Source organism: Phascolarctos cinereus, unplaced genomic scaffold (genome assembly GCF_003287225.1).
Source record: "Phascolarctos cinereus isolate Bilbo 61053 unplaced genomic scaffold, phaCin_HiC Scaffold_726;HRSCAF=1367, whole genome shotgun sequence".
In the NCBI taxonomy this organism is placed as follows: domain Eukaryota; kingdom Metazoa; phylum Chordata; class Mammalia; order Diprotodontia; family Phascolarctidae; genus Phascolarctos; species Phascolarctos cinereus.
The window spans coordinates 350,070,196-350,094,080 of NW_027556098.1; the positions used below are offsets into that span (position 1 = coordinate 350,070,196).

Here is a 23,885-nt window from a genome sequence, read left to right on the forward strand (position 1 = left end):
TGCATAATGCTAATCTTCAAAGATTCTCAGGCCATTGTGAGATAGTGACCAAACTTAATGTAGGGGATTCTCTCCATAGTAGCACTCTGACCTTGGAGTAGTTTTTTGCATTAGAAAAATGAGGAGTGATTAGGAAGACTGATTATTAGAGTTTCTTTTTTTAATTCTTTTTTAAATTTTAAATTCTAAAATGGGCTTCTCTTTAGCTTTTGACCTTTACTTCTAATTCTACCATCTAGTACTGAGAGAAATTAATATTATGTTAGTATATTAATAACTAATTATTAATTTGTGGTCCTTCATTTTCCTCCTATTTTTGGTAAGACCCCACTCCTGAAAAGGTCAGTCAATATCTGAAGGACATGATTGAGTGAAATGATTACTCCTAGCCCCCAAGGAAGTAGGTTAGGCAGGACCTCACAGAAATGGGAAAACTAATTTCTGTTTAGGGTATAAACAGAAACCATTCTGGGTGAGTTCTCTTCCTGGTAGGGAAAGGACCCCTATCCTTGATCCCCTCCATTAGAGTTTAGGGCAACCCAGCTCATGAAGGAGAAACCAAACCAGAAAGAACTTGGTCAGAGTGCCCAGACTGCTGAAGGCTGCTGAGGCCCATGATCAAACCACATTCTCAGCAGATGATGCTGAAGACTTTTAGCCCATCTTTAATGAATGTCTACCAATCAGGGTTGAGTCATTTGTCAGGACGGTACACATCTCATTGAAAGTGTTTCAGAGTCTCCCTTGGCATCTTATGTTACTGAGAGAAATTACTTGCCATCAATTTATTGATTATTAGTCACCCTAATTAATAAATTGCTTGGAAACTGTCTTTCAGAGTTTTATTAGTGACAATATCAAGTAGAATAAATCTAAGTCTTCTTCCCCATGACTGATTTTCAGATACATACATGCATATTATACATATATATATATATATATATATATATATATATATATATATATGTGTGTGTGTGTGTGCGTGTGTGTGTGTGTATACATACATACATACATACATATATATATATATATGTATATATTCAAGGTATTCATTATCTGATAATTTCTTCTGCACATGCTTGTGTTTATCACTTGATGTTGACAACCTGTAGAGGGTCCAAATGAAGAGTACCAGGATATTGGTAAGCCTTGTTTCCATGATATATGGGAATGATTTAAAAGAATTGGGTATGTTTCTACTACAGAAGAGAAGTTTTGGGGGTAGTAGTGGAGTATGATATCTATCTTTAAGTATCTGAAGGGCTGTCACATGGAAGCTGGATTAGATTTGCTCTGTGTGGCCTTAGAGGGATGAATCAAGTAAATGAATGGACACAGAGTTGTCTAGTAAAGTTAGAATATACGATATGTGAAAGACAGTAGCATGGATACAACTAGACATGTAGTCTTAAGCCAGATTGCAGAAAATCATAGAATGCCACAATTAAGAATTTATACTCTATTTGGCATGAAATGAGTAGAAGAATTGTATGATTATGTTTAATTCAATAACTATTTTATAAGTCCTTGCCCCTACTGAATAGAAAGATTATTTGGGCAATAATGTGAAGGATGTTTAGGGAAGTCTATGTATTACAAAATTCTAAGAGAAAAGAGTTAGGGCCCTAAACTAGGCTGTTTGCAGTTAGAATGGAAAAAAAAAATTGAGACATATTTTCAGGGTGGCCTCAAAAGGCACTGGATCTTGGGGCAGCTAAGTGGTGCAGTGGATAGAGCACCGGCCCTGAAGTCAGGAGGACCTGCGTTCAACTCCGGCCTCAGACCAAACACTTGACACTTACTAGCCGTGTGACCCTGGGCAAGTCACTTAACCCCAATTGCCTAAAAGCAAAAAAAAAAAAAAAAGGCACTGGATCTGGAGAGAGAACATGAATTTAAGTCCTAATTCTGCTTCCTGATCCCTGTGTGACCTGAAAATCACTCATTGAGATTCAACAATGAACATCAGTTTTGGAACAGGCATTTTTTTGGTTATTGGAGAAAGCTAACTCAATGCTCTTCAGCCCCATTTTTAAAACCAAAATACTCAACTCAATATCTAGGGTTATTTCTAACTCCAAACATATTTTTATTAGGAAATATGTGAGCAGGAGGCAGCTAGGTCACACAGTGGATAGAGCACCTGCTCTCAAGTCAGGTGTACCTGAGTTCAAATCCGGCCTCAGACCAAACACTTGACAGGTACTAGCTGTGTGACCCTGGGCAAGTCACTTAAACCCAATTGCCAAAAAAAGAAATGTGAGCAGAATTGTGTGGATGTAAATAAAATAAAGATGAGAGTTGCCTGAGTTCTCATTCCTTTTAAATCCATAACCTTTGATATCTCAGGAATCTGAACCAGAGTTGAGGATACAATGAATTCAGACATCCCCATAGTTTCAGAAAAATTGGTGAAATCTGAATGTATTCAAATACAGGGCAAACTCTCTGAAGGATATCCAATGACTTCCACACCTCTTCCTGCTATAGCCTGAAGATCACTATCTCTAGTCTCTAGTAACTTTTCTCTTTAGTGCCTAACACTTTGTTGATTCCACCTTCTCCCATGATTTAGATTCAAGGGTATCCTTTGCTCTAACTTCTCAAAGAGCCAGGGAATAAGACGGTGAATGTGTGACCTCAGTCTTTGAAGTTAACCCATCTGATCCAGATGCACTGTGATCTGTGTGAGAATAGCCTTTTGTAGGGGAAGTGTGGCTTGAACCATGGGTCATACAGACTGTTATATACATCTAGTGATCTACATGGACAGAAAGGATGCTGTTAGAAAGCATAGCAAAAATATTGATAAGGATTATAAAGTCTTGGGTGAGAAACCAAAGACTTTGGGAGCACAGGACTCTTGTCTATCAAAGTTAAGGTAGTCAGAAGAGAAAAGCACATTCAGAAGGGGAATAGCTGGCTAAAAGTAAATGTTTCAGAATAAGATTCAGATTTTAAACCTTGGAATAAAATAGAAGAATGGCAGGCTCCTGGCCAGGAAGGGAACACACCTAACAAATATTTATAAGCATATAATTTGTTAGAATTGTGTTAATCTAATAAAGAAATAATTTTAAAAGGAAAGGAGAAAATTGTAATGTTCATATACCAGGTTAGATACTGTAGATATCATCTACAAATTAATGATTAGAACTATTGAGAGACCTTACGAAATGCCTCTAAGATTAAAATGTTTGCCATAACTAGAAGTCTTGAAGTGAACAGTACATAATCAGTTATCTAGAATACTATAAAAGGGATTTTTGCTTCAGATAGCAATCAGGTTAGATATCTTCTGGAGTTCTTTCTTTTTCTAAAATTCAATTACATTTGATTTTCAGTTCCAATTTCTCTCTTCCCTGTCCATTAAGAAGTCAAAAAAACCAAAACCCACTATTGCACATGTGAAGTCATGAAAAACAAATTTCTGCATTAGCAATGTTCCCATACATATATACACATACACATATAGATATACATAAACATATACATACATATGTGTGTGTGTATATGCACATATATTGTAATCTACACACTGAGTCCATCAGTTCTCTATATGGTAATCAAAAGCAAAATTTCATTTCAAAAGAAATCTTCTTTAAGTGTACGTGTGTATTAGGAATAATAGGTGGTAAGAATGGTGGAATTGGAGTCAGTGAAACTTGAATTTAGATCCTGATTCAGACACTTATTAGCTGTGTGTCCCTGGGCAAGTAATTTACCTTTTATCCTCAGCTGTAAATGGGGCTGAAAATCATAGTATCTACTCTTCAGGGTTGTCATGAGGATCAAATAAGTTAATTTGTGTGAGTTCATTGCAAACCTTAAAGTGTTATATAAGTGTTATCTTTTATTATTGTTATTATTTTAGTAATTCTAACAATCTTAACTGAAACTATTATTTTGAGAAAGACTAATCAATGATGGCCCAGTTCTTGGACTATGCATGAATTTCTCTTTCCTGATAAATTATGCAGAACATGAACATGTATTCCCTTCCTGGTTCCAATCTAACACACGGAAAGTTGGAAGCCTGTTTCCACCCATGTGAGACTGAAAGACTGGTAACATATGATGATTAAAGTCAGAAGAATCAGTTACTTGGGAGGTGATGAGTTCATTGTGTCTACAAAACAGGGAAGCTCTCACTCTCTTTTCCTTCTTCGTGAAGAATGAAACAAGGAATGCCATGAACAACTGGGTTCAATGAAGTTGGCTTCAGTCAGATTTTGAATAAAATATTTTGTAGACTAAGAAATGTATTTTGATCAAAAATAGAGATGAAATATAAAAATCTTTTGTAATAAGTGACAAATACTCAACTATTTAGTGTTTCATATTTTAAAATATCTTATTGTCTAATAAAATATTTCCTTTTTGATGGGTAATTCTGAATGCAACCAAGTGATGAATGGTCCTCCTGTTATATGCCCTTAAATGTCTTGTTTCTGCTGTGGAGTTAGGCATATACTAAGAGCATATTGATCCAGTTTAATGATTGTAGCAGGTACAATATGACTCAACATTAGACTTTTACCTGCCTCCCTAAAGAGGAACTTTTCCCTGCCCATTTTTGATAAGGCCAAAATTCACATCCCTCATCTTGACATTCAAGATGCTCTGCAAACTGCTCTCTGCCCATACTTCCAATATTTGTCTCCCCCTTACTCATTTAAATTATCTCTATTCTTTCAGGAAAATGAGATTTTACACTCTACCCAAGAACAAATGAGAAGTCTTTTTTTTTCCACTTTTTTATTTATTTATTTTTAGTTTTCAACATTCACTTACACACAAATGAGAAGTCTTAATAAAGACTCTTACTTTGTGGTTAGTAGGGACCAAACCCACCAGTGCAACAATGAAATTGAAAGATAGCCTCTTTCCTGTCCCTACATATTCTGACTCCTAACTTCAGCTGAGTAGAGGTAAAATGAGAGCAGGCATTCTTTTTCCCTTTCCTCTTCCTTCCTTACAGTTCTACCACAAGTCATTTAATAGCACTCTGTATTCTGATCCCAAACACTTATAAAGCCACATTCACTATGGAAAGGATGTTCGTCTTCCCACTATGGGATAGAATTCATTCCTTACTCATAAAGAAATAATTTTTGAGGCCTTTTGTACAATGTGGTGAGCGGGGGTCACTATTTGCAAGTAACCAAACTGAATTTTGTTTCTCAGTTGATGGAGTAGGAGGGAAAAGCCCAAATAGATTGCAGTAGCAATTAAATATTAATGAAATATAGATTTGAAAGATAAAACCCCCAACTGTGTATTTCTTTTTGGTGAAACATTTTAATCTCTATATTCCTTGAAAAAAAGATTATTCAGCATTTTCCTTTCTGCTTTAATTTGATTCAACAAGGTTTTACTGTATTCTAAGACATTTTTATAGTCACTACAGAAAGATATATATATATATATATATATGTATATAAATTCTATCTGCTTGATTTTAATACTATTCCTTTTGCAACTCTTGTTGTGATGAAAACTCTTTCATTTCTTCCATACTTTTCCCACCGTTATGACTCACAGAGCCAGAGCACTTGCACCTTCTTTCCAAGTTGTGTCAGATTCTGAAAGTCTCTCACTTTCAAACTCGGTCCCTCTTTTCACTCTGATATTAAATGCAGACAACCATTGGTTTACCTAGGCAGGGCATGATTAGCCTGGGAGTAGGGCTTTTTTCTACTTTGCCCTGCTGACAACTATAATTTATTTACTGTTCTTGTTGAATTTCAGGGAAAAGTTCTCCCAAGAGAATAGGAAGATAGCTCCCCACTTAAGGGGATTTTTACAACATCAAATGAAGCTGGAGAATGTTAAGAAAGAGCAGCTTTGACAATGTGTTTTAACTCTAGATTTTTGTTTACAGAGTATCAGGGAATCTCTGCCTCTGGTGATAATCTGACCTTTGAATAAAGTAGAAAAAATTGGGTAAATTGAAAGACAAATTTGGAAGGAATAACAGAATTATATTAAAATGACCTTGTTATGTGTTAAGGATTAGAGAGTAAGGAACATAATGTTACCTAGGTTTGTGTTTCTCTAAATACTATTTTATCAATATGTCTTTCAAAATTACATTCTGTAATGTGTATATACACTTTACATTATTTTATTCTTATGAAAACAATACTTAAGTATTACTAAGTATTAAGTATAAAGTCTTACTCTTCATGACATCATTTGGGATTTTCTTTGCAAAGGTACTGGAGTGGTTTGCCATTTCCTTCTCCAGCTCATTTTTACAGATAAGGAAACTGAGGCAAAAATAACTTGCCTGGGGTCATACAGATAATAAGTGTTTCAGGTCAGATTGGAACTCAGGAATATGAGTCTTCCTGATTTCAGACCCAGTAGTCCATCCACTGTTTCACCCAACTGCCCTAGACTAGTTCGCAACTCCAACAATTTCTTGGTGTACCTATTTTCCCCATCCCTTACAGACCTTTTTCATTTCTGATAGCTGCAATGTAGTATCTCAGAGTTGTTTTAATTTGCATTTCTCTAATCAATAGTGATTTAGAACATGTTTTTCATACAACTAAAGATAGCTTTGATTTCTTCTTCTGCAAAACTATCTGTTTATGGGAGCAGCTAGGTGGCACAATGGATGGAACTCTGGCCTTGGAGGACCTAAGTTCAACTCCAGCCTCAGAAACTTATCACTTATTATCTGTGTGATCCTGGGCAAGTCACTTAACCACCTATTGCCTTACAAAAAATAAAGCAAAAAAAAACAAAAGCAAAAACAAACAACAAACTATCTGTTCATACCCTTTGACCTCACACAAAAGTTGCTAGTCCTCCTCAAAACCCCTTATACCCCAATTGACATCTCTGTACTACCAAAGCTAGATATATCAGAGAACCGATCCAGTAGCTACAGGTAAACTGGGTGACTAATTCATGCTTCAGACATGATTCTAATGACAGAATTATGATACAGAGAAGTATCAGTGATTCCTAGAAATCCTAACATGACTTCACACAATTTATTCCCATAAAGATACAACATCATGAACTCATAATATTTTGATGTTCGTAGATTCTGAATGATCAGTTTTTTGGAACTGATAAAACGACTTGACTTTCTTACATGCTTCTCAAAAGGAACAACAGTTTGATCTGCTTGGGGAAGGTTTTAAAGATGGCTGTGATTTCAAGGTGTAGACTCCACTGAGCTTGTAGACCACATTAGTCTTCAGAAAGCAGTCAAAGTTCTACATGAGATGATGACGATGATAATGATGGTGATGGTGAGGAGGAGGATGGTGATGATGATGATGATGGTGGTGATAGCAGCTAGTATTTACAGATTTATAAGCATTTGTGAGGCACTTTAGAAATGTTTCCTTATTTTATCCTCACAACTCTGGGAAATAAGTATTATTATTATCCACATTTTGTAGATGAGAAAATTGAGGTGAACAAAGACCAAGTGTCTGGGATTTGATTTGAACTAAGGTCTTTCTGATTCCAGTGCACTTGAAGCAGTGTGAGCAGTGGGACAAATTCCCAGATAATAGATTGATTCATTCTGAAAAGGAAAGAGAGAGAGAAGGACAATGCATAAACAGAGACAGCACAGAAAGACTATAAAAAATAGTCTCAGAAGGACCCAGGCAGCATTCAATAGAAAATTCAGTGTTGGTCTTGAATTTTGAAATACTGATATGAGAAAAAATATTGCCTTCTCAGCTGCAATGTCACAGTTTATTCAGAGCACTGTTATATAAGGCCCCTATTCCAGATGGATTTTTATATCATTTGGTCAATTTGCTGTAGGCACTTGATGAAAAGGGAGTTAACCAAGATGATTCCATGATTGCATTAGGCTGTTTTTGACTGGGTCACACTGCTGATGCCTGCAATGACATTTAGTACTCTGGGTATAAGGATAAACATTTAAAAAAATACCTTTTATAGTTGCATTTATTTGTTTCTTTGTAGGATTGTGTATTTTAGGCTAAAAGAGTCTTTTATCTTTTCTAGATCTCATTTTACTAATGAGGACACTGAGTCTAAGAGAAATGACCTACCTGAGTTCACATGGTTACTAAATATCAGAGCTGGGATTAGAATGTGATTATCCCTCTACCTTTTCAGACTAAGAGATCCCTAGAAGTACAAACTATTTCTCTTCTCAGTTTAACAGATCTTTGAGAATGGGGACCATATTCACATCATTATGCCAGGAGCTCCTTTCTGATAGGGACTCTACCAACAGCAAAATCTCAACAATGCCACTGTGATGGTTACCACCCTGATGAAATGTTGGAAGCTGCTAAGGTTCCTGATGAGGTTCCTGGGGCATGATGAAGACCAATCCAAAGGATTGCAGCGCTAGTTGAAGAGATGGTTCACCTGGCAGCCCTCTTTAAATGGAGGCTTTGGGAACAGTTCTTTATTCAGTCCTCTAGCTCTTCAAATAGAAGGTCAAAGGGTGCTGAAGGTAGGTGTGACTGAATTGGCTATATAAGGGGTCTAGGTTCTGTCACCATTTTTACACTCTCTGTTTGGTAGCATATCCTTTGAGGTCATGCCATACTCTCTCCCAGAGGGCCCCACTTTAGAAACCAGTGCTCCCAAGGACTAGCAAAAATCTCTTTGGAGTTCCTCTTCCAATGGGGGAATGTTTTCAATCAGCTTGCTCATTATATGCCACCTGAGGCATATAATACAAATATAACCATACAACACACTTAATGTTTATTAAGTATGTATTGATGCAAGCACTAGACAAGAACTGGGGCAGGTAAACAGAGTAGATACAAAACATAAGTGATAAAATCCCTGCCAGTGAAGGAATTCCAGGCCAGTAGGTAGCTAAGATGCCAAAACAATTAGTCATAAAACATATTACAAAGTAAATACTCAAAGATAGCCACAAACATGATAATGGTTAAAATTTAACGACCCACTATGCCAGAAAAGTACCTACAACACACTTTCAAGTTTAATCTACATTATTATTATTTTGTCCAGCATTATCTTCCGTATAGACCGTTTCAAAAAATCAGACTTTGATCTGTAGCATTTCTTGATTTCTAAGGTAGAAATGTTCATGGTGAATTTTTTATAATTTGAAAAGCTTTTTTTTCATTATTTCATACTTTGAAACAGCAAATTGAACATTTTCATGTGAGGGGAAAAGGATTGCAGATGAAACTATGAATCTTTATTAAAAGCAACTCACCATTTAAAAAATACCAGTATGATACATTCAACATGCTCATTTTGAAGCTGCCCTGCTTGTCTTTTTTTCCCTTCCAATCTTCTGTTGACATTCATGTGTTTTTCCTAATATTTCAATAACTTCTTTTTACCTCCCATTTTGTAAATGATTGTTATATACTACTATCTTCCTTCCCTAAGATTCCTCTTTCCTGAATTTAAAAACAAAAAAAATTAAATTAAACATCTTCCTTTTGACAAATCAGCATGGTCATACAAAACTAATCCACACAATGGTCATGTCTGAAAATATGCGTCTTTTCTTCAGCTTTGAGCCATTGCTTGTCCATCAGAAATTAGCTTGTATGCTTCATTGTTAGTCTCATGATCAGTCTTTTCCTTGATCAGAAATCTTAAGTCTTTCAATGACATTCTTCTTTAGATCACAATAAAATTTAACAATCAATTCTTTCAGACTGGTTCAGATAGATCCAGCACACCTCTGGTTACTTCTCTCCTCCCCCAAAAAATGTGCTATATGAGATATATGAAGAAAACATACTTTTGATTGGGAGCATAAGTAAACTCTCCTGAAAAGAGAAAGTATTTTGAATTGGGCTTTAAAGGATGGCTGGTAGTAATAACAATAATGTATTTATTTAACACTTGAAGGAGTACAAAGCATCTTCCACATAACAATCCAGTTAAATATCAGAAGTTAGGAATTCAACATATGAAGAGAGAATGATAATATACTTTGTGAATAGGAAATAATGTGGGTAAAAGTATGAAATTGTGAAAATGTAACTCCTGATTGAGATTCAGGAAATTGTCCAGTTTGGCTGAAGTGTAGAAATGTAAAGTCAAGAGATATGAGATAAGGTGAAAAATGTAGAGCAGTGCTAGATGGTGAAAGGTCTGAATGCTAAGCAGAAGAATTTGAGTTTTCTGTGTTGGGCAACAGGGAAAAACCAAAGCTTTTTGAGCAAGGGGGTAATACCTCCTGCGAATATAGAGGAAGAGAAAAGAGTCTTTTTTGTACTATGGATTAGTTCTCAGTGATGTAACACTAACATTAACAGAAGTATATGGTATCTAGACCCTTCTTTTATGGCAAGGGGGATGAGATGACTTGGAACATGACAATCAGTTCTGCCATTGTACCCACAAGGTTCTTGTTTGGAGAGTCAGAAATAGTGGGTCGATGATTTTCAATTTAACTGTAGAAAAATCACTTCTAGCCCTTTCCATTCAATCAATAGGGACTAACTGTTTAATATTTGAATACGAGGTGATAAAAGAGCAGTAAATGTAGTACTAATGGAGAGGAGTGAGACTGCTGGGTAACAGTGAGAGTTTGGCAGCTCAGCAAACAAGCAGGAGCATCAAGACAGAAAATAAGTGTAGAATACAATGAAGAGAAACCATTTAGGGATCATGGCAGGTGGAAAAACAACTGAAGGGTCCTGGAGACTCCATGGTGAAAATTATCAGATCATATATTTAGAAGGAGAAGGGACCTTAGAGGTCATCTAGTCTCTTCTCTTCATTTTAAAGTTAAGGAAATTGAGGCCCAGAAAGATAAATTGGTCCATTTCAAGTCAATACATGACAGATCCAGAATTTGAATCCAGGACCTCTGACTCTCTTTCTACTATACCAAACTCCCTCTGACTATAGGTACATGAAGAGTTCACATCACACTGGGCACCCCACCTCCTGTACCCCCACCATGGTTACAGCTTTGACCCATTGGTTTGAAAAAGCTTGCAAATGACCCTGTAGATCTGCTTGGTTTTCACACTGTAGATGATTGGATTAAGGACAGGAAGAAAGCAGAAGTGCAGATTTGACAACAGCACATGAATATATGGAGGGGAATTGTGGCCAAACCTGTGCACAAGAGCCAGAATGATCCAAGGGATATAAAAGATAGCAACTGCACCTATGTGTGAGACAGAGATACTGAAGGCCTTGTGCCGCTCATCAGGAGATGCGATGCTGAGAATGGATTTGATAATCAGCACATAGGAGAGGATGATGCATGGAATGTGTATGCCTGAGGTCATAATGAGGGCAAGGAGGCCAACAATGCTGTTGATCTTGGTGCTTGTACAGGACTGTTTAATCACATCTGGGTGATAAAAGTAGGAGTGTGAGAGAATATTGGTACCACAGAATGACAGTCTCTTGAGGAGCAGGAGGAGAGGCATCAGATTGATTAACATCCTCACAAAAATCCCTAGCCCAGCTTTAGCAATTCTGGAGTTGGTTAAAATGGTGGCATATCTGAGGGGTTTGCGTATGGCAATGAAGCAGTCAAAAGCCATGGGCAGAAGCACAGAAGACTCCATGAGGGTGAAGCCGTGGAGGAAGAACAGCTGTACAATGCAGCCATTAAGGCTGATCTTCCTGGCATTGAACCAAAGGACCCCAATTGTGGTGGGCAAGGAAGAAACTGTGATGCCCAGATCGGTGGCTGACAGCAAGGAGAGAAAGTAGTACATGGGCTCGTGGAGGCTCTGCTCAGTGATCACACATACATGATCATAGCACTCCCTAAGATGGCCATGGCACAGAGACAACAGTAAGGGATAGAGACCCACATGTGAAAGACTTCAAGTCCTGGAACACCTGTGAAGAGGAAGGTAGGCGAAGTGATGTTACTCCAAGATGGCATGATGACCTGAAGACTCCACATTTGTAGTCAGAATGCTGTAAGGATAAACAGCAATAATTTCCCTTCAAATTTATGTGAATTCATTTCTATCTTCAAAAAGTTTCAGTGGCTGTCTGTTGTTGTCCAGGATAAAATATAATTTAAAGCTTTCCCACAATCTTTGTCTAGCATAGTTTTTCCAGAATGATTTCACTTTTCCTCATACATTTGACATTCCTGCCAAAATGATCTAGGCATCCAGGTAACAGAGTGTGCCTGTGTGTGTGTGTGGAGGAGGCAGTGGGTTCCAGCTTTACAGTCAGGAAAACAACTTCAAATCCTTACTCAAACCTCTACTTGCTGTGTGACACTAAGTAAGCCACTACAACTACACCTCTCCAGGCCTTAGTTTTGACATCTGTAAAGAAGAAGGTTGAACTTGATGGTCTCCAAAGTATCTTCAGCTTTAAATCCATTATCCCTTTTGCCATTCCTTATACACTGTATTTTATCTTTCATCTGTAAACCTTCATACAGACTGGACTCCATAGCTGCAACATTCTTTCTCCTTACTCCTGTTACATAGAATCCATACCATCCCTTCAAAGTATAGATGGGGTACTCATTCCTACTAGGTATCTCCTAGATCTAACTAATGGTTAGTACTATCCCTTGCCGTTCCAAGTATTTACTTATTATATATTTTGTATTTACCAATCTCTATATTGTTTTCCATGAGTAGAATGTGCAGTCCTTGAAGTTACTGTTGTCTTTTCCCCCTTTGTATCCTAATCGTGACAGTGCTCGTTTCTTGTCAAAAAGCAATCAGGTAATTAACATCTATTAAGTGATTACTATGATCAAATGGGTGCAGCTAGGTGGTGCAGAGGGTAGAGTGCCAGACCAGAAGTCAGGAAGTTCAAATCTGGCCTCAGATTCTTACTAGCTGTGTGACCCTGGGCAAGTCAAGTCACTTAAACCGGGTTAAATGACTTGCCCAGGATCACACAGCTAATTAGTTCCTTATCTGTGAAATGAACTGGAGAAGGAAAGGGCGAACAGCTCCAGTAAATTTTCCAAGAAAACCCAAAATTGGGGCACAAAGAGTCAGCCACAACTGGAAAAACTAAACAGCAAGTGATCAAGTGAGATAATTATGAAGTGGATTTCAAACTATATAAAGGTTAGACATTATAGCTAGACATCTAAGTGGGGCCATGGATAGAATGATGAATCTGGAGTGAACAAGATCTGGCCTTAAATTCAACCTTAGACATTGAGTAGCTTCATGGCCATGGCAAGTTCATAAACAACTCACTTTACCTATCTGGCCTTAGTTTCCTCATCTGAAAATGAGTGTCATAACAGGACCCAACTCCCAGGAATGTTTTCAGAATAAAATGAGAAGAAATTTTTAAAGCACTTTGCAAACTTTAAAGAGAAGTTTATTAATGTTAATTTTTGTTGTTGATATCCTTTTCTTACAAGCACTATACTTTGCACCTGGAATATAATATAATCATTTATTCCTCAATAAAATCTTTTTGAATAGAATTCTTTAATTAATCATTATTGATTATGCACCTACTTCATGCCAGTGGCATTTTTGTCTGAATCATTAAGGTCCTTTGAACTCTTCAGTTAAGCTTTATATACTGGGAGCCAGGTTCAGAAGAAATTATCTAGCTTTTCTGTTATTTTTGACTCTTATCTCTTTCTGCTCCAATCCATGCTCCACACATCTGCCAATGTGATTTTCCTTAAGGGTAGATCTGACCATGTTAGCCTGCTGATATTCCTGTTTTTCGTAGGATAAAATATTAACTCCCTTGTTTGTCTTTCAAAGATTTTTACTTCCTCTCCTTTACTTGAAGAGCCAACTTCCACCATGTGATGATCACACTATGATTTTTATGAGTTCATTCAGAACTCATTTTGATGGTGGCAAAACAACAGACTTTAGCATAATTTATGATTCCTTTGACTTTCCAAAGAAAAATGAATCAAAGCTCAGATTTACAAGGTATGAAAAGAAAAAGACAACAAGAAGGCAGGGAAAGGTGCACTAGAAAAGAATGAAGAAAGTTATGGATACAGCAATGGCACATACTGGTGCTGGCAAAAAGGAATAAAAGGCACTAGGGATGATTGTTTATCCATGAATGTTATATGGGATTTTCAATAGAGCATAAATAAAACCAAAAACCTTAAAAAAATCTTTTACGATATGACCTCAAGTTGTCTTTCCAGGCTCATATAAATTACTAGATGATGGGTTCCCAGAGGACAGGGATTTTTTTATGCCTTCCTTTCAGCACTAAGCGCTATGCCCCTGAAGCACAGGAGATGTTTAGGAAATGTTTACTGACTGAATGACTTCCTGCACTATTAAGTCCAGCCAGATTGGCATCTCTGATCTTTCCACAAAGCACTACATTTTCCATCTCTATGCCTTAATGCTGGCTGTCCTCTAAGTCAGGACTGCTCTGCTTCACATGTGCCACATAGAGTCACCCTCTCTCTCTTCCTTCATGACTCATTTCAAACAACATTTCCTACCCAAAGCATTTTCTGACCCCTTGCAACTGCTGATGGCATGCCTGTCTTTTATTTAGCTACTTTATATTTATATTTATTGGGGCAGCTAGGTGATTCAGTGGATAGAGCACTGAGCTTGGAATCGGGAATACTCATCTCCTTGAGTTCAAATATGGCCTCAGGCACTTACTAGCTGTGTGACCCTGGGCAAGTCACTTAACCCTGTTTACCTCTGTTTCCTCATCTGGAAAACTAGATGGAGAAGGAAATGAGAAACCATTCTAGGACCTTAGCTGAAAAACAAAACAAAACAAAACAAAAACAAAAACAAAGAAAAAATGGAGTCACAAATAGTTGCACATGACTCAACAACAACATATATTTTGTAATTGTTCACCATATACTTGCACACGTACACATTCTCTCTCCTGTTAGAATATAAGCTCCTTTAGAAAATAGCTGGTCCCTTTTTCTTTCTTTCAATCCCCAGCACCAATCATAGCACCAGACACATAGTGGGCTCTTCATAGATGCATATTTATTGATTCATTGCGTCACTTATCTGGGTCCCATAGTACTTCTCACATGGAGAACTCTATTGCCTTTTGTTGTTCATTACCCGTCTTGTGATATATCTGAGCAGGTGGAATGCTACACTTCTGGAGCAAGACTTTAGATTATGTGTCAGGTAGGAGATAGTAAGGTTAAAAAAAAATAAGTCAAGTATGTACACTTGTAGTTCAAAGCTTACAGGGGATATCTGGGTCAAAGTAAAGGTCAGAGTCATCATCTCCTGTCTTTCAGTTCAGAGTTCTTTCCTTTAAGCCACATAATAGCATTAAATATCTGAATGAATAGTGAAAAATTGAGACAAGAATGGGAATAGGGACTGGACCTATACTTCTGTTGTTATAAGGAATTTCCAAATGAAAAAAACAAGGAAGTTTTGTGTTTTATACAAATTGCTAGATGTCATGTAGAATTCTGCCATCACTAAGCCCTCCCTAACCTTGCATTACTGTTGTAGGGGACAGTTCCAATTTTCTACCCACAGAGCATCCGGTAACTCCACGTTTTCAACTCAAGTAACTCAGATGCTTGTATATCATCACTCATGAAATAGGCTAATTCATTGTTCTTTTTTTATGCTCTTTCTCTTCAGAAAAATCTTGACCACAACTGATTTCAGATATATTGGCCAGTTTTGGATTCTGAGAAGGAAAGGCCAAACTCCTTAGAGGTTTGATAAAGGCTGTCCAGCAAACAGCTGCTCCCACTTCTTATAACATCTTATCTCACTCTCTCAATTCCTCTTTATTTGGCTTAGCTTCAGTTTTCTTCAACCACCTTGTTATGCCCATATCTTTGTCCATCACATTCCTTTCCTTCACACACTCCTCTCCCTTCACATCAGCTAATCTACTAACAACCCTCTCACATGACTTTCGTAGGTTTGCATATTCATTCATGCTATCTCCTCAACCTTGAATTGTCTTCCTTCTGGCAGATGGACTACTAGTCTATGCTTTTTCTGAGTGATTCTCACAGCTCACAACCCACTGGGGATCAGTGACTGTGGTAGCTCTCCCTCTCACCTTCTGCCCTCTTCTTCAGTTTCCTTTTGTGTGTTGTCTTCTCCCATTGCATTGGAAGTTCCTTGAGGTTAAAGACTATCTTTCTCTTTTTCATATTTGTGTCCCCAACACTTAGCACAGTGTCTGGCACATAGTAGATGTTAAATAAATGTTTATTGACTATTGACTCTTCCCATTGACTAAATGGCCTTTACATTTCCTTTCCTCTCTAAATCTATGATTCTATGAGTCCATGTTTTCTTATGAATCTCCCAGCTCTACATCTATGTTATATCGATCAGAGGTCTTGCTACTCCCATAGCCATAGTCTCAAAGGATCATAGATTTAGAGCTGGAAAGGTATTCAGAAAGTCTTCTCCACCTCTCTCATTGTACAGATGAGGAAACTGAGGCCAAAAGGTTCATTGATTTGTCCAACATTATAGAGGTAGTAAATAGAAGAATGAGGATTCACAACCAGCTCCTCAGACTTAAAATCCAGTCTTTTTTTTTTCCTTTGTAGGATAAAGCCTTTTGTTGATTTAGTGATTTCTATTTTTAAATATCTGAAAGTCTGACATGAGAGAGAGGGAGAAGTTATATTTTACATAGTCCCATGATAGAGGTCCTTTTTTATGTCTGTGATATAAAGAATTTTCTTTTAACCAGAGCTATTCAAGAATAGAATGTTTCCTTTTTAGGTAGTTAGTTGACATTTTGTTTGTTTATTTGTTTTGGTTACTGGACAAGTTTAAGTAAGGAAAGGGAATTTGAATTAGATGATTTATGAAATCCTTTCCCACCGCATGGAACTTTGATTTTATTATTTACGTCTATAAATGATTTAAATCAATGTGTTAATTTACCAATTGATATTAGAGTTGATATTATCTCTCTCATTGCAGAACAGGTTGTATCCTTAACAGAAGGAATTTCAGGCATGAGTAAACAGGTAGGTGGGGAAGGTGAGGAAACTTGATAAGACAGAAAACTTTCATTGTTCCTAGGTGAAGAGCTGTTCTGTCACTGCTTTTTTCTGGTTCTAATACCTACTGGCATTGGTAGATCAGGAATATTTAGAATTGATAGAGCGCCGGGCACCACCAAGCACCCCTGATGTATCATTTGGGAGACATGTTTCACCTCTAACCCTGCTTTCCACAATGCCTAAAATAAAATTCATGGTCATGGTATAAACTTTATCCATTCTGCCCTAGATAAGACTGAGCAAAGCAAAAGGAAAGAGGAAGCTCTGTATCAAATTTGGGAACTATTTTGGGATTATTGAGGGTCATTTGGTATGATGTCTAGAACTCCTTTTTTTTATTATTGAATTGGCTGGTGCTGTTCTTCACCTTCTCTCCCCCACCACCCCAGAATGAGGGGACAGGCCCCTTGCCTTACCTACCTCTCTTCTCTGTTAATCTATTTGTTAGTGGTGATGATTCTCTCTCCAAACACCTCTTGCTGAATGACTCTCTCTCCAAACACCTCTCGCTGTGTAGCTGCCTTTATATACCTTGTGCTTACTTCACATGGCAAAAACAAGGGCTAGAGCAACTCTCCCAGGGAGACACTTTATAGAGAACCAGCAAGGAGCCTCGCAAAACCCTTGAGGAAATTTCAAAGGAAAAGGAAGAGACATCATGACACCAAAGAGGGAAAACTGGAAGATCTGTTTTTTTTCTTTCTGCCTCCCTTCAGGCTCTTCCTCACCATCGCTATTTGAGACAATGATCAGAGCACCAGATTTTCAGGGATACCAAAAAAAAGTCAGGATGAATCATGCCTACACAATTTTCCTTAGTCATCACCCTTTCCATTTTTTAAATTTTACATTAGAGTTTAATTCTTTTAGCTACAATCTAATCTCATTGCTTTTTTTTTGCATGTAAGTGTCCTCTCTTTCCCCTCTTGATGACAGACTTACCAAGGTACTCTGTGGACAATAACAATGGAAAATAGAGGGAAAGCTGAATGACTCGAGTCATTTCTTTCCAAAGGAAAATCTTATTTTCCTGTAAAGGTCATAAAATAATTCATAGGAAATTAAACACTAAAGATAAGTAAAGAGTAATGACAAACTACCTTCCATGTTACTGAAAGAATAGGGATGAGACTACTAAGTCACTCTTCATGAGGTCTGAAAAATCATGGACACTAGAAGTATATAGGATCCTAGATTTAGATATGAAAGGGCCCTGGAAGATTTAGTCCAATTTCTTCATTTTTTTTTTATTCTGAATTTAACTAATACAAAAAAAAGAGAATATTTACATATAAAAAGTAGAACAAGAAAAAGATTTTTCTGAGGAAATGTGCATCTTTAATATATCCTACTTATATGTGTGTGTGTGTGTATATATATATATATATGTATATATATATATATACATATATATATATGTATATATATATATATATATATATAGAGAGAGAGAGAGAGAGAGAGAGAGAGAGATGTGTTTTAGCATTACTTCTCATTCTTGTTCATTTCCTCCTCTGAATTTCTTTCATTTCTCTCCTGCACAGTTATTGCTGTTGTTGTTGTTGTGCTTAGTTCTTGAAGACGACCACGCCATCATGGAGGTGATACCATGACATACAAGCGAATTGGATTTCAGTGAGGGAGGGCTATGCAAACTCACCAGCTTCACTTTCTCCTCCGGAGCCATCTGGATCCAGTGGTAAGATAGAGGTCAGGATGACTGGAGATGACCCTGTGATTCAATGATCCTCTTTTCTTTCTTTTCTCCTTCTTGGGAGCAATCTCAACATTACCTCCCCCTTCTCCTTTCAGATCCTTTCCAACTAAAAAAAAGGACACAATTTTTATAACAAGTAAGGAAAGTCAAACAAAACTAATCCATACCCAATTTTTTTGCCCTTTCTTTTCCTTTCTTTTCTTATTTCATGTTTTATTTTTCACAGTCACATGTAAAAACAATTTTAACATTCTTTTTTGTTTTTCAAATGTGGAGCTCCAAATTCTCCCACTGCCATTCTACTTCTTTCATTGAGGAGGCAAGCAATTTGACATAGGTTATACATGTGTAGTCATGCAAAACACATTTCCATGTGAGTCATTCTGTGAAAGAAAACAGACAAAAAACTAGAAAAATAAAGAAAAAGTTTCTTTAATCTGCATTCAGGCTCTACCAGTTCTTTCTCTAGAGATGGCCAACACTTTTCATCATAAGTTCTACAGATTTGTCTTGGATTATTGTACTGCTGAGAATAGTTATATTATTTGTAATAGATCATCATATAATATTGCTGTTATTATGTAAACTGTTCGTACTGGTTCTGCTTATTTCACTTTGCATCAGTTCATGTAAGTCTTTCCAGGTTTCTCTGAGAACATCTTGCTAGTCATTTCTTAAAGCAGAATAATATTCCATCACAATCACATACAACAACTTGTTCAGTCATACCCTAATCAATGTTTATCCCCTCAATTTCTAATTTTTTTGTCACTACTGAAAGAGCTGCTATATATATTTTTATACACATTGGTTCTTTTCCTTTTTTTTTTGTATCTCTGTGGGATGTAGACCTACTAGAGGTATTGCTTACCCAAAGGATATGCATAGTTTTATACTCCTTTAAGCATAGTTCCAAATTGCTCTCCAGAATGGTTGAATCAGTATACAACTTCACCAACAGCACATCAGTATTTTATTTTCCCAACATCACCTTCAACATTTGTCATTTTCCCTTTCTGTCATATTAGACAATCTGACAAGTATTATAGAAGTAGAAAGTTTATTTTAGAGAGGTTGTGATTTTTCCAGGGGCCACAAGGATTAAATGTCTGGGGGAGAATTTGAATGAACGACTTCTTGACTACACGTCCAGCATTCTCTCAATGCTATCTTTCACTCAAAGCCATCGTGGATTCAGAAATATTAATCCTTTTTAACAAAAATGACTAGACTGATAGATCAGAGTTATGTCACAAAGTATACATGGATTTCTACAAAACATTTGACTATGTTTCTCAAGGATGCTTGTGGACAAGATGGACAGATATGAACTAAATAACAATATCATACAATGAATTCATGAACTGGTGGAATAACAAGATCCATACAACAGTCTTTTTTTGGATCAATGAAAATGTTTGAGAAGATCTCTCTGGCTTTGTACCATGTAACATTTTTTTTTTTGGTAATTTGGATAAAGGCATAGACACTATACTTATTGAATTTTAAAAGGCACAAAGCTAGAGCAATAGTTAACATGAGCAACAGAATCAAGTTCTGAAAGCGTTTTCATGAACTAGAAAAAGGATTAAATTAATTATGTAGAATTCACTGTGGGAAAATATAAGGCTTTAAACTAAGGATTTTTTTTTTATCTGAACAAGTATAGGTTAGGGAATGTGCATTTAGACAACTGTTTCCTTTTTTTAAAAGCCTGTTTTATATATATACACAAGTTTCATATGAGTCAACATTGTGATATAATATATAGCATCAGGGATTACAAAGCACTTTTTCGACATTATCTCATTTTATCCTCACAACAACTCTGATGGGTAGATGGTATTATTATTTAAATTTTACAGGTAAATAAACCCATGCAGATAAGGATTAAATGACTTCTCCAGGGTTAGCTAGTCAGCATCTAAGGTAGAATTTGATCTCTGTTATTTCTGACTTCAGATTCAGCACTTTAGTCACTGGGCCTCCTAGCTGCCTCTACAAGAAAAATTCTGATATAGTCTCAAGATGTATTAGTAGATGAATGGTGTTCAAAAATTAAGAATAGGTGATGAAGCTAGAATATCCAACTATGGGGATATTCACATAAAGTATTGTGTTTAGTTCTGGGAACCACCTTATGTGGAGAACATTTACAAACTGGAGTTTATTCAAGGATTGGTGAACCACACAATAAGAGTGTGAGTAGCCAAGAAAACAGAAGCAACTTCATTTTGTCTATAGTTCCTCTGTTTTCTCTCTGATGCTATTTGTATTGAAGCCTCTGCCCTTGATTTTGAGCTTCCCTACTGCTGAAATAGCAAATGTCCAGACAATCCTATCTACTAGTTCAGGGTTGCAAGAAATAACTGATGCAGTAAGAGTAACCCTGTTACACTCCCCCAATATTGTCCCAAGCCCAAGAAACAATCCTGGTCCAGCCAAGAGGTGTGCTGTAGCCAATTTACCTTCCATCTAATTGAAACCTATGCAATGCTTGTCCTTTCATTATTTCAAGGAGTTCCTACTTATTCAGGTAGGTATCCCTAGGTGGTGAACTCAGTAAACCTTCACTGGTTCCTAAATTTCTGGTTCAGGTTTCAGTTTATTCCAGCACCAGTGATTTTACCCACAAGAGCATGAGGAGTTTGGGGGGTGGATGATAGTTGACTAACTTGAATACTTTAAAATCTCTCTTGTAAAAGTTGGATTAAACTTTTTTTTTTTTGCAATGGCCTCATAAGACAGAAGGAAGAGCAATATTTGGAAAGTGATGAAATAAAGAAAGAAAAGTTCTGTTTTGATAGAGAAAGATAAAGAAAAAAAACATTTTCTTCCCAATCAGAATTATATTTAAGTGGAATGGCCTGCCACAGGTGACATTCCCATCATTAAAGATCTTTTAAAAAGAGGGTGGATAAGGGAAGCTAGGTGATGCAGTGGAAAGAGCACTGGCCTTGGAGTCAGAAGGAACTTAGTTAAATACATCCTCAGACACTTGACACCTACTAACTGTGTGACCCTGGGCACTTAACCCTGACCAACTCATCAAAAACTTAGATAGATAGATAGATAGATAGATAGATAGATAGATAGATAGATGAAAAAGAGGGTGGATGAATACTTTCCAGGAATGTCATGAAGAAGATTGCTCTTTAATTCTGATTAGATGAGTGGTGGAGAACATTTTGACTCTGACATTCTATGATTCTGTAAAGTATCTGTCTTTTGAGGAACTCTTCTCTAATAATACAATCCACATTACTCTCTCCTCTTTCTGATCACATAAAATAGTTCTTTCACACCTGCCTCTCTAGTTCCTTACTTTTATTAGTAAAAACCCATACTTACACAGCACTTAAAAATTCACACAGTACATTCCTCACAGTAATTCTGTAACATGAACAGTACAGGTGTTTTTTTGACTTCTTTTTACATAGAAGATTTGACTCATATTTCTCTGAATTCCAAATTTATATTTGTTACCACTATTCCATGTTACCTCTGAATAGAATACACTGCATTGTCTCATATTGTTATGTTTCATATATGTGAGTTTCACCTCTCCAACTAAACTAGGACCTACTTCTGTCTTGAACATGTCTCGGTAGTATACTATTTAAATATGAATCATCATTATCGTCTTCTACATCATTATCATTTTATATGATTAATACAAAAATAATTTTCATACAAATAACTATCCTCCTATTCTCTTATGTTTAATATTCTTTGGACTATTGCACAGATGGATAAAATTATTGCTTTTTGAAACTATATAAAAATACAGCCCAGTTGTATGCTCACTGAAGCTATGTCCTATTCATTTTGGCCACAGATATGTACTGCTTTCAGAGAACTGTGATATCCTCAGAATAAGAAATGAATTTTAGATAAGATAGTCATAAGCATTATAGAACTTATCATCTAGTAAGGGGCATATTACACACATGTAACTATTATAATATGCTTAATAATCAGTGAAATAACAAATACATAGATGAAAATATTTTGTTAATCACTTACTATATGCCAAGCTGCTGAGTGCTTGAGGATACAAATACAAAAGCAAGATTGTGTGAATCCTAAACAAGTTTATCTTCTAATGGGAGAGACAACATATATAAGGAAGTAGTGACTGGGGAAAGACATTATGGTTTGGGTAATACATCACAAAGATGAGCCCCCAAGTTAAACAACTTAATAAATATCTTTTGTAGAGGCAATAGTTACAGTGATTTGATTACATTTCTTTGGAAAAGAGGTAAAATTGGAATTGTGAGAAAGAGGAGGATACAGGAGGATCATGGCAGAAAATGATCAAGGTGAGGAGGAGGGAGTATACAGTCAAATGGCCTAGTTTCTCTGGTCAGTCCAGTTTGGAGGATGAGACCTTAGCAGCAGCAAAAGCAATAGTGTGGAAAGTGGTTGGGTGGAGATAAGAGTTTATGTTCTTAGTGACAGTAGAACTTAGTGAATTCCTTGTAGATGTAAGTGAACCAGAGATTTAAAAAAAACGGTTCTAAAAGTGATCTGAGGGAAGAAAGGTCATTACATATTAGGTACTTTTTATTAGTTTAGTAACATCTGGAGTATTCAGCTGATTTTTCAATACATTATTTAAGGAAAGTCATTAACAAAATGAAAGAAGAGATCAAGTTACATGTACACTGTTTGGAGAAAATAGGAACTTTATCCTGGACAATAGAGGACTTAGAAAGGATATAGGATCATAAATTTAGAGATGAAAAGAACCTTAGATATATTCTAGTTAAACATATTCCTCTTACAAATAAGGAAAATTAGGATTTGAATGGAAGTAATGATTTGTCCAAATTAAGACAAGCAGTGAGTATCAGAAGCAGGATTTAAATCCAATTCTTCTGACCCAAAATCTGATTCTTTTTACATTACATCATAGTACCATAATAGATGCCTCCAAGTATTTGAAGGGCTATCATATAGAAGATGAGTTAGCCATCTGCTTGTACATAGACATAGCATAATAATCCAAATCACCAATTAAAAAATTGAGGGGGGCAGTATCTTTGTCCAGCTTTATATCAATCAGTTTTGTGCTCTTTTTCCTTTTTAGTAGTTATAAATTTAATATTTGTACCATCTAATTAATGTTAGTTTACAAGAAAATGATGAGATATTTCCAAATGTGTGGCTGAACTCTACATATATTATTTTTAAATATTTATTTCTTTTTTTAAA

The 23,885-nt window shown here is 36.4% G+C and overlaps 1 protein-coding gene across 1 annotated transcript; it reads right to left on the reverse strand.

Moving 5' to 3' along the window:
- Window positions 1–10,925: 10,925 nt before the first annotated feature.
- LOC110195195 (olfactory receptor OR51C1-like) lies at window positions 10,926–12,017 on the reverse strand. The gene is given in 2 exon segments (XM_078146207.1): window positions 10,926–11,728; window positions 11,731–12,017. Coding segments are annotated over 2 exon segments (963 nt in total). The 5' UTR covers window positions 11,891–12,017.
- Window positions 12,018–23,885: the final 11,868 nt, after the last annotated feature.